Source organism: Prenolepis imparis, unplaced genomic scaffold (assembly GCF_030444845.1).
Source record: "Prenolepis imparis isolate NDT839.2.m4 unplaced genomic scaffold, iyPreImpa1.0 SCAF_3, whole genome shotgun sequence".
NCBI classification, from domain to species: domain Eukaryota; kingdom Metazoa; phylum Arthropoda; class Insecta; order Hymenoptera; family Formicidae; genus Prenolepis; species Prenolepis imparis.
Genome location: NW_028141161.1, coordinates 6,036,833 through 6,054,691, shown reverse-complemented (window position 1 = coordinate 6,054,691; position 17,859 = coordinate 6,036,833). Strand labels below are relative to the sequence as shown.

Below are 17,859 nucleotides of genomic sequence, written 5' to 3'. Positions count from 1 at the left end.
TGTGCTTGTAAGAAAACAGGGTTATATCATGGAAAACATGCCCAATATAAAATATTGAGTTCAGAGAAATCTAGATGTAAATACTTGTTGAATCATTTATTTCTTGTGTGCTGAAAAAACTATAAATTAAGAAAGAAGGAAAATATATGTGTGTAACCTCTGTATCCTATAGAAGATTGAAGAATAAAGAAGAACCTGCACGATCCTATAGATCAAGAAAATAAGTTACAAATATTAGAAATATTACTTTTATGTCTCCTTTTCTTCTAATATTAATTATTAGTTGGATTTGAAATGCTATATTGAAAATATCAAATTTAATTTTGAATACAATGTGTTACTGAGAACTCTGGTTTGTAATAAAAAATATATAAATTGAGTAAGATGGAAGATTCTATAAAACCTGAGGATATTGAATTTAACAATGCGATTCCTGTGAGTTCTCAAGTAAATCAAACTTGTTCCGACACAAAATTCTTGGTAGATAATAAAAATACACAGATTCGCATTGTCCGAGGTAATAAAAAGCTTAAGATCGATAATAGCGATCCTAACAATATTGAAAAGAAGGGTGCGTATATATTAGACAATAATACAACAAAAATATATATAACATTAAAGTTGCTGAATGATAAATTCTTTTTTTTTTTCAATATAGATGTAAAAGATGAAGAAGCAACAGAAGCCAAAGTAAGATCCCTTAAACGTTCGTGCGAGTTGTGGTCTATGGAGGATAAAAACACTTTTTTTAAAGCGCTGAATGAATATGGTAAAGACTTCGATGCCCTACAGAGCTATTTTTTAAGTCAAGGCAAAAAGCGTGGTCTCTTGGACATTATGATAAAGAATAAGGAGCAAATTCGACATTTCTATTACAGAACATGGCTAAAAATATCGAAGCATCTCAAGTTCTCAGAAGGTTGTTAAAATATTTATAACATAATAATGATATTATGATTTATATATACAGGATGTCCCATTTTAATTAACTCTTCTGTCAAGGCATTTTTTTCAAGATTTTTTTTAAGATCAATCTAGTTTTTTAAAATAGAACCACCCTAATTTTTTTATACAAATCGATTCCTCTCAACATTTAGCATGAAAAGTTATAAGGGTAGAATGACCAAAAAATGAATAGTTTACAAGAGATTTTGTACTTCAATATGTGACATAATTTTATATAAATTTTATATAAATTATAAAATATCTCGTAAAATTTATTTTTTGATGATTCACGCCAATATACTACTTTATAAATATACTACTAAATATACTATTATAAAAATATACTACTTTATAAAACTATATTACATAAAATACTGAGAGAAATCAATTGGTGTAAAGAAAGCATATGGTTGTTTTTAAGAAAAAATATGTAATTTGCAACTATCAGTTATATATTTTTCCTTTTTACAGCCATAGTTTCAGCAATATTCAACTATATTAATTAAAATGAAACACTGTATAATTAATATATATTACTTCATATTATAGATGTTAAGAAAACTTCCCAAGAATTATATGGATTGATAAATTATGGTGAATTGAGAAGAAAGTTACCTCGTATTCATGAAAAGATTCATTTAAGACTGAACGAATTGATATATTGGGGATCTACTCAAGTCAGACTCAGAGGAAAAACTATGAGAATTAAAACTCCTATATGTAGAGCGCTTAGAAAATTAAATCAGTTGGAAGGTATATCAGAAATTTTTAATATATTTAGTCATTTTTAAAAATTTTTTATTTAAATTTCTACTTTTTCTTTGATACACATATGTCAAATTCTTGTAAATTTAAATAATTTTATTGCCGGATATGTTAGCTAAATTAAGATATACTCATGCATATACAGATTTATTAGTTACATAAGTATCAAATAATTATATTTGTGATAAAAAAGTGTTGGTTAACTGTTTCGATCGAAATAACAAATTAAGGATTAATTGAACTTTAAAGAAACCTGTTTTTTTATTCCAGATTGGCAGGAAGAGATTAAATTACCATCTAGAATAACGATAGAACTACGACCACGTAACAACATGGCTTGGTGGCAAGTGCAATCAGCATCGATGAATCCAAGAGTGCGCACACTGCTTCCGATCCAAAGACGCCTTTCAAGTTTATTGATATTTTTGCAACAACGATGGCGACTCGCGAAATATACCACAGTATCCTTATATATCATTCAATTGTAATATATTTTTAACTTAGAGACTGTAGAATTATTGTTTATTTTCAGAAATATGCATCTCCCAGGTAGCAAACGTACGTCATTTTAATGTCGAATGACGTCCTTCGACGTCTAATGACGTCATTCGATGTCTAATGACGCCATTAGATGTCAAAATGACGTCATTTTGACGTTTAATGACGTCAATTTGCTACTTTAAGTCTTGTTATCTATTATTATATACTTTATATTAATGTATTTATAGGTATATATAAAAATCCTTAAATATATTACAGTGCTCTACTATAGAAAATCTCATCGCTAATGATGTAAAAGACATTCGTTTATTACGAATCGCTCCATTAGAGGGATGTAAAATTGCCTTACCGATGGTCAATCTTGGAGAATATCTTACTAGTAATAGTGTCAGCTTGAATTCGTACGAAAAACGTCTCGGGCTCAAGAGCTCTAGAGTGGATTTGTTAGGATCTGTACAGTATTTAAAAGGAGTAGGGAAAAAAGGAATCAAACGATACAAATCGGATAAAAAGCTCTTAAACCGCACCGACGAAAATTGCACACTGCCAGATAACAGTAGTGATATGGACCTTTTAGAAACAGGAAGTAATATATCTGAAAAACCAGCGATTATAAACAATACGGAAAAACCATCGGCGGAATATCATTCAGAACCTAACAAATTCCCTGGTAGAGAAACTATCGAAAGAATTCGAAAAGGTTGGAATGTTGAAGAGGCAAATACAATCACAGTTGGTGATCTCTTTTTAATGGTGTGCATCATTAATATATTTAGTATTATATATTAAATTTATATTATATATATTTATATATTATATATATATGTTATATTTACATATTAAATTTGTATATTGAAAAATTATATATTTTATACATAATTTTCAATAAATATATAAAATATATATTTTATATATTGATATATATTTAAATTTAATTATATATAATTAAATATAAATAATATATGATATATTTTAATTTTATCAATATAAAATATAAAATTGCATGTACATTTACATATTATACATAGAAATACATGCCTTCTAATTTTCTAAATTTAACAGTTTGGTCGTGAATCAAAAGTTACTCTGGAATATTGGTGGGATTGGCCACCTAATGAGCAATACGCAACTGATTCATCAAGTATCATGCGTGACAATTTATGTTCGGTTTTACAAAAGTTATTGTCACTGGCAAAACATAATTATGGTACAAACAAAGTAAGATATACAATAATTATTTTATTAAAATTACGAGATGTATAGAATATAAAAGTGTTACCTTCAGAGACTGTAACTGATGCATCGATTTTTAATTAATTAAGAAAAATATTTTTTAGGTATATGATAACACAACAGGAAGTAGCGAAACAGTGATCTCATCTCGCGTGCCGTCTATTAAGGAATCTACATTTAGAAGGCCTCTTATCCCGCAAACGTATAATAAGATTGGCACAGCTGACGCATTTAAAACACAACTCGATGTAAGTTGTTATTATATTAGATGAAGTAATTATTCTACACTACTAAAAAAAGGGAGGGGGGGTAGCACTTTTCATACCCTAAAAATTAGACTATTTTCAAATACTGCTGAAACTCGGTGAAAAATCATCGTAGACTAAAAATTAAAAAAGTATTTTCAAGCTTGAATTTTCAATTTTGTGCAAACGTGCTATCGATGATTTTAATTTTTTTTTTTTTTTCTTCTGAAAAATACAGATTTTAAAATCGTGTAACTTGGTTAAAAAAATTGTAGGAAAATTTTGAAAAAGGCGTTTTGTTGTGAGAGAAATTTTTTATGGAGCTGCAGAGTATCAAAAATACGTAATTAATTGTAAGACTCCTGGATCCTCGCCGATGCCATATTAGATTGTGACGTCAGAGGCGAGAAAGCTGAAAATTCTTAGATGCCATTTTTAAATGAAAAGATATTTCGATGAAACACTATTTTAGATAGCTTTAGCACACTTTTAAAATATCTCGAAAACTATCCTTTTCCCTTTTTAATCAATCAACAGCTGTAAAATGACTGTAATATGAGGCCCATGCCGTCTGGTCTTTTGCTCTGACGTCACAATTCCAACATAATCGGTGAGGAGCCAGGAGTAGGGCTGTCATCTGTAATTTTACTGACCTAGGACTGAAAGGTTTAAAACCCCGGACTTTTCCGACTGAAACCCGAACACTCATAATTCATATATGAAATTATTGCAACTACTAAAGCGAAAGTTTAAAAATTCAATACAGGGACAGGAAAATTTCAAAAGTTAAAAATATACATATTAATAGAAACTTTATTAATTTTTATGTTTGGACAATTTATATAGTATATACAAAACAATTAGTATAAAAATTTAATTTTTATAATTAATAAAATCAACTTAAATTTAAATGACTTAGATTATTACAGAAAAGAAAAATATTATTTTATAATAAATAAAATCAACTTAAATTCAAATGACTTAGATCACAAAAGAAAAACAAAAATATTATTTCTATAATTAATAAAATCAACTTATTTAAATGACTTAGATCATCACAGAAAAGAAAAATATTATTTTTATAATAAATCAAATCTACTCAAATTCAAATAATTTTATAAAATAATTATTAATGTCACGCACTCAAAATCCTGACTACTTTGAAAAATCCCCCCGGATGTCCCCGGACGTTCTAGAAAAACTAGGACAAATCCGGGGAAACCAGGACGAATGGCAGCCCTAACCAAGAGCTTTTTAAGGAACAATATGTTCTCTTTTTTAAAGCACAAACAGGAAAGATAAAAAAGTTTTTAAAAATCACCGATAGAGCGTTAAAGTTGAAGCTTCAAGCTTCAAAATGCTTTTTTAATTTTTAATTCTACGATGATTTTTCATTGAATTTCGGTTCGAAAACAGCTTAATTTTTAGGATATGAAAAATGTTCCTTATTTTCTTTTTTGAGTTGTGTATCTCTTACCTTTCTGAATATAATCTTACACATAGCAAAAAAAAGTAACTAAACACATATTTACACGTTATAGAAATTCAAAACACGCTTTTGTAAACGAGGTAGAACAGTGAGACAGAAGAGTCTCGTTATACAAAGGGTTCTACCTATTGTATCCGCGCAAAATATGCCGTCGTCGGAAAGTTTAACAACCGATGCAAGTAAAATCGGTGGATCTTCTTTATGTCAGACTGAAACCGATAAAATAGCGCCGGTAAACGCGAACGAAGCTCAAGAGAAAAGCTTCTTAGATGCTCTAGAAACAAGCGCGGATGCGAAAAATTCCAATTCAATTATTACTAGCGCTACTCAAATTCTCAAGGAAGGCGAACATCAATGGTTAAATAGTGAGGTAATCGATTAAATCGTACAACATACAATATATATAACATAACATATTTTTCGTGCGTAATAATTAATGCCGTTGAAATGATCGAATTACAGGTTGCAGATTTTTCATTGAGCAGCTTTTTAGGACAACTCGAATCGCCGATGAAAGGCTCGCAGAGAAGTCAAGCAGGTGAACAGATCATAGAAGACACTCGTCCTTCCTCCGATGTAAATATATATTATCAATTAATTAAATATTTTATTTTATTCTATATATATACACGGTGGATCATTTTAATCAATCCACGCAAATATCTCGTAAAGTAAGTAAGATGGAAAAAAATGTTTTATACAAAAGTTGTAGGACTCTCTAAGGGGGACAGATGATGAAAATATGGATTTGACTTCGAGTGACCTATTGAAGGTCAGGTCAAGGCCATCGATGTTTTCTTAAATAAAACCCTTCATTTTTTATTGCATATTTTTGTAACTCTTGTCGAGGCGTTTTCAAAACACTACCTATTTGGGTCTTTTGTATAAGCCGTTCCCAAGATATGAAGTTGACATATTATCGTCATTCGCATTACCCGATGTACACCGCGGGGAAGTTGTTCGGTCGGATTTGTACATCATAGGTCTAAAAAGAGTAAATTTTATGCGTGTGTGTGTGTGTGTGTTATTGCAAAATTTTCTCTCTCAACCATTCTTTTTCTCTTTCCTCTAATTATTATAATGTAAGGGGAAGGAGACACAGAAGGCACACACACACAAAATTGACTCTTTTTAGACCTATGATGTACAAATCCGACCGAGCAACCTCCCCGCGGTGTACATCAGATAATGCGAATGATGATGATATGTCAACTTTAAAGCTTCATATCTTGGGCACGGCTTATGCAAAAGATCCAAATAGGTAGTGTTTTGAAAACGCCTCGACAAGGGTTACAAAAATATGCAATAAAAAATGGGGGGTTCCATTAAAAAACGATGATCTTGACCTGATCTTCAATAGGTCACTCAAGGTCAAATCCATATTTTCATCATCTGTCCCCCTTAGAATCATACAACTGTATAAAACATTTTTTTCCATCTTGCTTACTTTATGAGATATTTTCGTGAATTGATTAAAATGGTCCACCGTGTATATCTCCTCTATTGCAATTTGCTTTATCTTTATAATAATATTTTCAGGTTGTATCACATATGCAATGTCTTATGGGAGAAAATAGCGTAGACTATATGGTAAAGTTTGCAAATCTGGCCTCACAGATAGCTTCTGATGAAAATAAAAAATAGGTAATTTAAAAATAAATTTTCTTTACGATAAAATATTCCGTTCTTGTTTTTGTATGTATGATTCTAATAAGAGTGTAGTATTTATTTATCTATGTATTTAATTTTTATATGGATATGGGATATAATACTACTACTATATGATCACAATTTTAAAACCAAACTATTATATAATATATTAGCATATTAGTATATGTTGTAAATATTTGTAAATTTTTTACAATATTGTAAACGTGTGTACATGTTGTACATAAAACAATAGATAAATAATAGTGTAGCAATTGATATTCTGTTACATTATGTTAATTCCTTTTCATAAAAAGAAACTGCCTATCCTGGCAATAAGAATTGTCAATAAGAATCATGATACGAGAGTGAGCTATTTTAGATATTATTATATGTCAATTTCTTTGTATTAATAATTATCGCTAAATTTTATGCAATTCAATAATAACAATTATTGACATTATACATCTGTGTAACTTATTTATATAAAAAAATACTTTTGTACACTTCTCTTATATTTGCGTTGTTCAACAAACATTATTAATAATGAGCGAAACATCTTGCCACAAACATGTTCGCGTTCTTAGAAATGAAGCCTTCGGCTTTTTCCCTGTGAATTGCGAAATATACATCATCAAAATGATTCATAATGCTTACATCCGCGTGACCAACATCTACTTAGAATTCGTATCAACAGGTATAATTATCTATTATAGACGTAGATGATTCCCTCTTTCTTTCTCCTTCCCTTTCTCTTTTGAATGATTTTTTTTTCAAACTGATAAATTTAGTTAAGTTGTTGAGGATATTTCTAACTTAATCATAATTCATAATTTATTTCGCTTAAATAAAAAAGATTTTTCATTATATGTAGTTTTATTATGTAAATACGATTTAATTTACAATAAGTACATACATCAGTGATTTATGAGGTATTATAAATGGAGTTCTTTCAGTATTGCAAGAAACAAAAAAAATATATTTTTTTTAAAAAGCACGTTACATTGTAATGTTATAAATAATTGCAGGAAATATTGTAAAAATTGCTATGATTTTATTACACACTTTTACGCTATATATTTGTGTAAAGAAAATTTTTATTAATTACAAAGCGTTTTATTGCAGAAATCGTAAACAAAAGAAAAGAAAAAAAACAAGGAAGATTGCAGCTGTACCGACATATACACATCCAAGGTGTGCATCACGTTATACTATAAATAACCTCGAGTCTCAAGGGCATAGGCGTCCTATTGCGGAAAACGCAAAATATGTAATCGTGTATGTATCATTCTACTTTCAAATTATTCTTTCAACACCGTGAATGACAAAGATATTTGTTAATTAGTCGATTAAAATAATCACCAGATGCGAATTTGTTTCTCGACAAAATATAAATTGCTTAGTTATTTGTTAATTTATCGTTTAGTAAAAGTATTAAACTACTTTTACTTTAAAAGAAAAATTGAACGGTAAAAAAAAACAATAAAATTAGTATACAGTTGCTTGTTACCACAAAATTAGTATAGTTGCTGGTTGCGACAAAATTAGTACTAGTTGTCAAAATTTTTTGACAACTCGCCCTATACAGAAGTTTTCAATTTTAATCGACCATCCCCAAAAACTTTTTTGTTTTTGATTGTACAACAAAATGTTTCAAACAAAAATTGTTTGATTTGAAGGGGGACAGAAGATGACTTCTGACTTCTCTGAGGAGCGTTTTTCAAAGTCATTTGAAGGTCATTTATGTTTTTTTAATTGAAATTACTAATATAATTCTTTTGTATAAATCGATTCCTCGCAATTTTCGACATAAAAAATTATAAGGGTATAAGATGACCAAAAAATGAATAGTTTACGAGATATTTTTATACCTAAATTTGACACTAAAAGTATACACATAAATTATGAAATATTTCAAAAATATTTATTTTTCGACGATCTTACTACAATACTTTCATGCATAAAACAATGAAAGGAATCAACTGGTGTAAAGAAAACACAGTTGTTCGCAGGGATGTGCATTATTTGAAATAGATGCATTTAAAATAGAAATATAAAATATAAAATGCCTATTTTGTATTTTGCATTTAAAATACATGTTTTCAAAAACTATTTTACATTTACATTTAAATGGTTTTTATTACCCATTTTTTATTTCAAATTTTTCTTGCAAACTAAAAATTAATCGAGATATCAATAATGTATGTATGTATAACAATCAAAATGTTATTAAAAAAATCATTAATAAGTAAATGTCTGTAAACAATAATAAACATTTTTTATAATTCTACATGTAAATATATTTATGTAATTTTTTATTTTTTTTATATTAAAAATATTTTTAATTTATGTTAAAAATATATAAAGTTTATGTAAAGCTTATACAAGTTAAAGAGTTTATAAAAGAAAGTTTATAAAGAAAGCTTATACAAAAAGTTTATAAAAATTTAATAAAAAAATAAGAATTTAAAATATAATAAGTAATAATTGTAAGAAATAAATAAAAAATAAGAATTTAAATATATATATATATATAATATATATAATATATATATATATATATATATATATATACATATATAAATGTAAATATTTGAAAAAACCATTTTTATTTAAAAAAAGCCTATTTTTCATTTTCTATTTTAAATGAGTGTCTTAAAAGCATTTCGCATTTTGCATTTTCAAATGGAAAATTTCCAACTATTTTATTTATTTATTTTTTATTTTGTATTTTCTATTTTAAATGGGTTCAGACACCCATTTTGCACATCCCTGATTTGTAAAAAAAAAGCATGTTGCAGCTACTAATGATGATATAGTGGTATAAAATGAATATATAGTGGTGATTGTGTCGTGGTTGAAATTTAAAAATAAATATTAACGTGATGGTTCGCTCGAAAATATACAATATCGACGCCAATGAAACGCGTAAGTTATCGTTGCGTCAGCAGCTATCGCAGTTCGACGCGCGATCGGCGGTGATTGGCCGTCGCGGTTGAGCGGGAAATCCCCGCGTTGAAACCTGCTCCGCGCCTCCGCGCTGCGGGGGTTGCCTCGCCGCATGCTTTTTCTTCACTGAGTGAAGACCTCGTGTATTTAGTAGCTTCGGAGACATTCAGTCGCGCTGAATGTTTGATGCTGCTCGTCAGAGATACACGTCATATCTCGTATTTTATTAGTTTCGAAAAATCTCGGAGCAAAATTGTTGCGCGATAATATTTTCGTGAATTATCTCGCACTTAATTTATTCTTATGTATTCTTATTTATTTTTATATATACGATTTTCATATTACACAAATGAGTGACGATTAATACGGATCGCGTTCTTTTCATTCTTCTTTCGTGTTCTTGTAGAATATACACTGATATCGTTACATGATAAGATCGAAGTGGAAGTGTTGTAATATTTGTTACAAAAAATGGATTTATTTATAAATGATCTGGCGGAGGTAAGTTTATTATTTAAATGAGAAATGTTAATGTACACTTGTGTAATTCGTGTATCGAGAATAATATACAGGGTGTCCCAGACCTACCGTATAATCTGTTAATGGCAGATTCCTGGGATTATTTGGGGACGATTTTTCCTCAGCGAAAATGTCGAGGCACCAATAACTTTCGAGTTATAATAAGCGATTGAAAATAAAGGGATTTTCGCGAACTAAGCCTTGTGAAAATAAAATGTTAATAAAATCACATTCTTCAGTTAATTTCAGGTAGAGTTTACTTTAATAGAATTTTAATTTAAGGCTTAGTTACAAAGATACAGGATGACAAAAATTAGCAAAAAATGATGACCTCCCCTCAATATTTTGCTGAGGAAAAATCATCTCCAAATGATCCCAGGAATCTACCATTAACAGGTTATAAGGTAGGTCTGCGACATCCTGTATATGTTTATAGTAATATATCTCTGTGAGATCGCTCGATTTTGTCATAAGCCCATATTCTGGATCTTCTTCTATCGATAAAAGCGCTTTTAAGTAGTAACAGAAACTATATGCTTAAAAGCGCTTTTATCGATAAAAAAAGATCCAGAATATAAGCCAGTCTCTTTTTCTCAAACATTCATTTCTTGAAAATTTCGAGTGCGCTCAAAAATCAAATTAAACTCACACACACACACACACACACATACACACAATTTAAGTTTAGACACTCTTATCATTCATTTACATACAGAGTTCCTAATAAATCTTCTATGAGCAAGTTGGTTTTTCAATTTTAGCTTCCTTTATGAAATAAAATGGTGAGGAAGCAATGTGCAAATTTCTAAAATTTGCATAGTTTCTTTTTGCATAAAATATCTTAAAACTTTAAAAATTTACAAAAATGCAAAATTATAAAAAATAAGTCCTTTTATCAATTCTTACTAAATTCAATATCAATAATATTTTAATGATACTCATCTATTCATGTAAAATTTAGCTCGGTATCTCAAAATTTGTAAAAATTAAAAAGTGCACATTTCTCAAAAAATTCAAAATTTCATTAAAAAATGAACCCTTTCACCGATCCTCGCCAAATTTAATACTATTCATCCTTTAATGATACTCTATTCATGTAAAAACTCCTTTAATGATACTCTATTCATGTAAAAACTTTTACTCCGATCAAAATTTACGAAAGTTAAAGCAACCACAGACATTTTTTGAAAAATTAAAATTGCATTAAAATCTAAAACATTGTATGAATTTTTATAAAAATGATATAAATTAAAGTGTTGTACTCTACTTTACTTATATGCCAAATTAGAGTACTCAAACAGTTCTTGAGTTATAAATGTTTTAATTTTCCGAATGTGGATACATACACACGTACGGACATTTAAAAAAAAAATGTGATTTTTCCACATTTTTTAAAATATTCTAAACACATTGGCATAGAAATCTAAAAAAAATTTTTTTCACGAAAACAAAGCTTTCTCTACGAGGAAGCAAAAAATGAAAGAAATTTTTTGAAAAAAATTTGTGAAAAAAATATATTTATTTGCAACAAGTAAATGTTCTTTTTTAATTCAGAAGTTCAATTTTTTTATTATAGGTATTTGAGGGGGAGGTTAGACGCGCGCAAAATGTTGCATCGGACGCAACACAGGTAGTTATAATATAATATTAAGTATAAGCTGAAAAATTCTCAAAAAATATTAATATAGAATTTATATATTTTTTTAAATGTGTAATATACACTGTAAAAAAAATGTAATGTATTACATAAAAATATGTAAAATTACATAAATAATAAGTGTAAAATTACACGATAAATAATACAAATGTATATATTTTACACTTATTATTTATGTAATTTTACATATTTGTATGTAATACATTACATTTTTTTTCCGTGTATATTGCAAAATATGAGTCGACAAATTTTAGATTCGTTCCTAAGTAGCAAACTGACGTAATTCGACGTCAATATGACGTACGTCTGCTACCTGAATTTTTTTTAAGTTGCATAGAATCCATAAGAGTTTCGATTTAAGTTTCGATTCAATTTTTATGTAATTCGTAACACCTTTATTAAGATTATTAAACAAACTCTTTAAATTTATATTAATTATAAATTTATATTAACAAATATTTAGTAATTTAATTGCAAACTTTTGTCTAATTGTAAGAAATGTCTGTCATCGATCAAATATATATGTATTGCGTGTATAAAAGTTTTTTCCTGTTTCTCTTATCCAATATATGCTATTTCCGAAACTTTAGTTTTATCTCTATGATTGCAGATGTATCGGTTATTGACTAATTTAAACGAAGATGAAAATAATCATTCACTCCTGGACATGGATTCCGCGGTTCCTAAGCATACATTTTTAGCAAGCCGCGGTTATGAATCAGCTAGGAAGAAATGTTTTATTGGTAATGCACATATTTTTTTTTTCATTTTAAATGAATGTATGGGGTAAACCGCGTAATGTAATCTTATACTATTCTGTTGTTAATCAATAAAATTTTTGTGTCGCATAATATGGTCATATTAAAAAAACCCTTAAAATGAGTGTCCCATTAAAAAGAAAATATACTTAATATATAAAGTATATATTAACAAATATCGCTTTTTAGAAAACAATGTTTCGAACAAAAGTTATTTGGTTTTAGGAGGCAAAGAAGTTGATAATCTTGAATTTTAACTAACAATAACATCATTTTTCAATCATTTGAAAATCAACCTAGTTTTTTAGATGGAACTACCTTGATTTTTTTTTACATAAATCGATTCCTCGCAACATTTGGCATAAAAAGTTATAAAGATATAAGATAGCCGAAAAATAAATAGTTTACGATATATTTTATAATTTATTTAATTTTACGTAATTTTACATAAAATAAGATATCTCATACTAAATAAAATATTAAATAAAATATTTTATTATCTTATAAAATTATAAAATATAAATAAAATAATCTTTTGTAAAATATTTATTTTTCGATGCTCTTGCATCAATACTTTTTAAGCACAAAATAATGAGAGGACCCAATTAGCATAAAAAAACACGATTTTTTTTTTCTTATATCGCTTATGCGTTTACAAAGGCTCTTTCGCAACAGCTTTTCACTGGGTCTGGAATTACCGATTGTATCAGCGATAATTGAAGGGGGTTTCCCGGGACTGTTTAACATTGACGTATTGCATTGATTTATGGAAAAGCGCACTTAATTTTAGCATATTTAATCGTGTTCGATTGAATCTTTGAAAACAATACACGCCGACACAGGATCTGATTTTAAAAATGTTTGAATGAATTATAGGTGAGGAGACATACAATAAGGAGATCAATGGCACTGGATGGTCAGACAAACCTATTAGAAACTGGAGTCAAGAAGAAACAATAAATTGGCTCATGTCAGCCGCATCGTGTATAGGTCAACCATATAGTTCTTTTCATAGCCTTGCTGTGTCGGGGAAGGAACTTGTGAATTTTACACGACAAGATTTTATTAATCATGAACCGCTATACGGGAACCAATTGTACGATCTTCTTAACTCACAACGCATATCGAATATACGTACGTGAATTGTTTGAATATGTTTATGTAGAGATTCCTTTAGAAAAAATTCCGAATTTAATTGAACGAGATTCTTCAGGATGTCTATTCAAATCTTGTAAAAAAAGCTCTGATGTTTCAGTTTTTTTTTCGTTCAAAATTTCAAGTAAAATGAAAAAAATTTATAGATGCAGCTTTTAAAATAAAAATAATTTATTATAAATGTCTTAAGGAGTAATTCAATTTATTTAAATATTATTTTTAAAATTGAACGATTTTCTATGAAATTTACGTAAGATTTTTGACATTAAGAAGAGATCGTCAATAAAATCACATATAGATAGATACTCTTAGTTTACACCGACCGTTTGATATGCGTATCAAATATGTTCTAAATGTCTTTGGTCTCAATGGTGTAAACGATGACATGATACGCATCAAGGAAGGCATATCGTATCAAAATAATACGCGTATTAAGCATATGTGTAGCGTTGTAAATACTTGTGCATCAAAAGGATCTATTTTCATTAGTCAGCAGTTTGTTTCATTTCTCACTATTTCATCATTATTATACTTATTTATTTAAATTTTATTCATACTTTGTACAAACTTGATAGGTTTGATGTAACGCAGTCGAATTAAACGTTTGGTGTGCACTACTTTCGGTTCGCGTATCAAAAGACGTACGATGTAGGCCATAATCGTTTATTTGATCCCTTCAAGGTTACAAAGGCGCTTTTAAAGGAATGTACCCGAACCTTTAAGCCGGCTTCACAATAGGTAATTTAAGCCCTGAGCCCTTAAGAAATTGACCAATCACAATCAAGTATAAGGAGAATACTCAACTGTGATTAATCAATTTCTTAAGGCTTATGGCTTAAATCATTATGTCACTATATCATTATATCACTATTGTGGCATTATATCACTATTGTGTATGAACCAGGCCTTTACAAGACTTCGTTACTTAACTTTCCTCAACCTGGCCATAAACGATCTAACATCTAGAACCCTTCCCTTTTATCTCTTTTCTTCCCCCCTATCACCCCCTTCTATCACCCCTTTTCTTCCCATCTCAATTAACAATTTAGAACAAGTCTAGAACAACCTGGAACAACTTTTAGAACTTTAAAATTTCAAAAAATAGGATGCTAACTTTATACAGGTTCCCATCTCCTCTTCTTCCTCCGTCTTCCTTTTCCTCTTTAACTGCCTTTCTTCCTCTTTCTTCTTTTTCTCTACCTTTTCCTCGTATTACCTCTCCTTCCTCCTTATCTAGCCCTACTTTGGTTTCTTCTCCCATCATGTCTCCTTTTCCCCCCTTGTCCCATTTCCATTCTTTTTCATCTATCCAGATCTTCCTGTTATCTAATATCACGCTCCTTCCTTTTCTTCTCTCCATTCTTGCTTTCTCCACTATTCTCCATCTCAACTTATTTATCTCTTCCGTTGTCAAGTCTTCGTCCACTCTCACTTCCCATCTTCTCTTTATTATTTCCTCCCTTCTCTATCAGCTTGTTTTTACCTTCTTCGTTCTCCATCTCCATCAGCAACACCTTCTTTTCCGATTTCATCTTCTTCTCTTCTCTTTGCCTTCTTTCCTTTCCCCTCTGGTCGAAATCCTGATACTCCTCTCCTCTACCTCTACCTCCAATGTTTTTCCTTCTACCTCGCTTCTCATCACCTTCACTAGCCTCAACTCTCTCTCTTCTTATTCTTCTAAATTTTTTATCAGCTCCTCCACCCACTCCATTACTAATCTCACTTCTTTTCTATCTCTTTCTTTCCTTTCTCTCTCTCAATCCTCTCCCCTTTTACTCTGCGCTTCTTCCACTCCTTTCACTCCTTGTCTCCTCCTACTTCCGCATCAATTATTGCCTTCTTGCACTTCTCACTATACTTATCTTCCCTAATTCACTTTTCTTTCGTCCACACCTTTCCACCGTCTATCACGCATTCGGCATCGAGCCATGTGATCCATCTCCCAATAAAATCACATTAAGACTTTAATAAAAATTTAAATATTGCAAAGATATGTTAAACATATGTTTGTTAAATGCTAAGTAAAAGTAAAATTATTAAGGACACAATTTTTGGAAAAAATTCCTTAAGGCTCAATAAAATTTCAAGAGAATTTCCGGATTTTTCAAGATAAAAAAAATTCCTGTCTCCCGGTTTTTCCAAGAAGTAGACACCTTTGACGAATATAGAGTCGACTTGTAACTTTGTATGATACATCAAATATATTTTGACGCATGATTATCAAATATATTTTGATAATCATGCATCACGACTGAAAACTTCAGAGTATAAAGTCTACATGAGATAATAATAGATATAATAACACAAATAGATATAGATAAATAATAATAGATATAATAATAAATATAATAACACAAAAAAAAACAAATGTCGAATGTATTATAAACTTAAAGATATCGATTTGTTTAAGCAGGACCATCATTCGATTCTTGTACTATTCCAATACAAGAGGATGAGTATACACCAGTTATTTCAAGCAACATATCTGGTAAATAATTAAGAAAATTTCTACAATTATTTGAAAATTTGTACAAATACTGATTTGTATTTGTATTCGATTTCCACACACATTACTTTTTTCGGCCTACCAACATTTTCGTCCTTTTTTTTTTTGCAGATGCAGAATCGGATAATAGCGTCGAAATCAAAACGAAAAGATTACCTGGCAGACCGAGGGTATTGAAGCTCAAAAAGAATCGTAAAGTATCGTACAAAATATATATTTTTTTTATATAATCCGAAAATACGCATGTATTATATATCGATTTAATTACTCTTATATAGCTGCCACCCAAGGAAAACTGTGGGAATTTATTAGAGATTTACTACGTAGTAGAGAAACATGTCCCAGTTTAATCTGTTGGGAGGACTATTCGCAAGCTAAATTTCGCTTTGTAAAAAGTGACGAGGTAGCAAAACGATGGGGTTCACGGAAAGGAAATACAAACATGACTTATGAAAAACTTAGTAGAGCCATGAGGTAACAGAGTAATATTTTTGGATTATATGTTAGAAAATAATTTTTAATTATATTCTTATAGGTTAATTATATTAATTATAAGAATATAATTAATTCTTAATTAATATAATTAATCTATAAGAATATAATTAAAAATTATTTAAGAATATTAATTATATTCTTATAATTATAATTCTCTTAAATCATTTTTAATTATATTCTTATAAATTAATTATATTAAATAAGAATTAATTATATTATATTAATTATAGATACTATTACAAAAGCAAGATATTTCAACCAGTGCTTGGTCGAAGATTGGTGTATCAATTTGGACCAAATGCAAAAGGTTGGCAAACGGATAATCCGAATTTCCGAAATTGAAATCGACATCGTTAAGAACGAGTTTATAATACAATGGAATGTATATATTATATATAATATGACGTGCGAAAATAATAACATGTAAAGTCGTGAATATCCCGCACGTGATGTTCTCGAAATGTTAAAGATAATCGCACTTGATTTTATTAACCAGAAGACTATTTATTAATAGCTTCCATACTCAAAAATGAACCAGTCAATAATATGTTATATATATTATATATAGTATACATATATGTTTTTTATATATGCTTCTTTAAGTATAGTGCTATAAATATGCTTCCATATTTTTTCACAACATAAAAACATAATATAAAATAAATACTTCGTATCAACAAAAAAAAAAGAGATAAAATGTGAAGGAAAAGAGATTCTGTTTTCCTAGTTATCTTTAGTGTTCCTTGTCATATCCTTATATTTTCAATGTTAACAAAACTCTATTGTGATCGCATTGAGTTTAAGAATTAAAGAACGTGCAAGGAATACTATTTAAGAAGAAAAAATTACTATTAAAGAAGATAAATAAATAATTGCATAAATAAAATCACGAAGAAACGAACCTTTTATAAAAACGTAGAGACAATTTTTTTGTTATATTGTAATGCTTAATTGTTATATAACTAGTATATATTTTTTATTTATATAATAAAAAA

The 17,859-nt window shown here is 29.1% G+C and overlaps 2 protein-coding genes across 3 annotated transcripts; both read left to right on the top strand.

The window, feature by feature from the left end:
• Nucleotides 1-34: 34 nt before the first annotated feature.
• Crm (cramped chromatin regulator) lies at nt 35-8,191 on the top strand. Of its 2 annotated transcripts, XM_083033439.1 has the most exons (11): nt 35-571; nt 659-919; nt 1,495-1,698; nt 1,981-2,171; nt 2,470-2,964; nt 3,274-3,429; nt 3,549-3,692; nt 5,231-5,548; nt 5,641-5,754; nt 6,718-6,822; nt 7,951-8,191. In XM_083033439.1, the coding sequence occupies exons 1-10, from the start codon at nt 385-387 to the stop codon at nt 6,820-6,822; spliced, it is 2,175 nt and encodes a 724-aa protein (XP_082889565.1). In that variant the 5' UTR covers nt 35-384; the 3' UTR covers nt 7,951-8,191. The 2 variants fall into 2 exon arrangements, with proteins under 2 accessions (XP_082889565.1, XP_082889564.1); XM_083033438.1 differs by lacking the exon at nt 7,951-8,191 and having other exon boundaries at nt 6,718-7,273.
• A 1,724-nt stretch (nt 8,192-9,915) lies between these two features.
• LOC145933512 (ETS-related transcription factor Elf-5) lies at nt 9,916-17,843 on the top strand. Its single transcript, XM_083033265.1, has 8 exons — nt 9,916-10,275; nt 11,870-11,923; nt 12,561-12,693; nt 13,585-13,842; nt 16,277-16,351; nt 16,481-16,561; nt 16,648-16,843; nt 17,095-17,843. The coding sequence occupies exons 1-8, from the start codon at nt 10,246-10,248 to the stop codon at nt 17,204-17,206; spliced, it is 939 nt and encodes a 312-aa protein (XP_082889391.1). The 5' UTR covers nt 9,916-10,245; the 3' UTR covers nt 17,207-17,843.
• Nucleotides 17,844-17,859: the final 16 nt, after the last annotated feature.

Coding starts and splice junctions, on each gene's coding strand:
- Crm (XM_083033439.1), top strand. CDS start 385: ATGGAAGATTCTATAAAACCTGAGGATATTGAATTTAACAATGCGATT. Junction 920..1,494: donor GCATCTCAAGTTCTCAGAAG/GTTGTTAAAATA, acceptor TTCATATTATAG/ATGTTAAGAAAACTTCCCAA. Junction 2,965..3,273: donor TTGGTGATCTCTTTTTAATG/GTGTGCATCATT, acceptor TAAATTTAACAG/TTTGGTCGTGAATCAAAAGT.
- LOC145933512 (XM_083033265.1), top strand. CDS start 10,246: ATGGATTTATTTATAAATGATCTGGCGGAG. Junction 12,694..13,584: donor TAGGAAGAAATGTTTTATTG/GTAATGCACATA, acceptor AATGAATTATAG/GTGAGGAGACATACAATAAG. Junction 16,352..16,480: donor TATTTCAAGCAACATATCTG/GTAAATAATTAA, acceptor TTTTTTTTGCAG/ATGCAGAATCGGATAATAGC.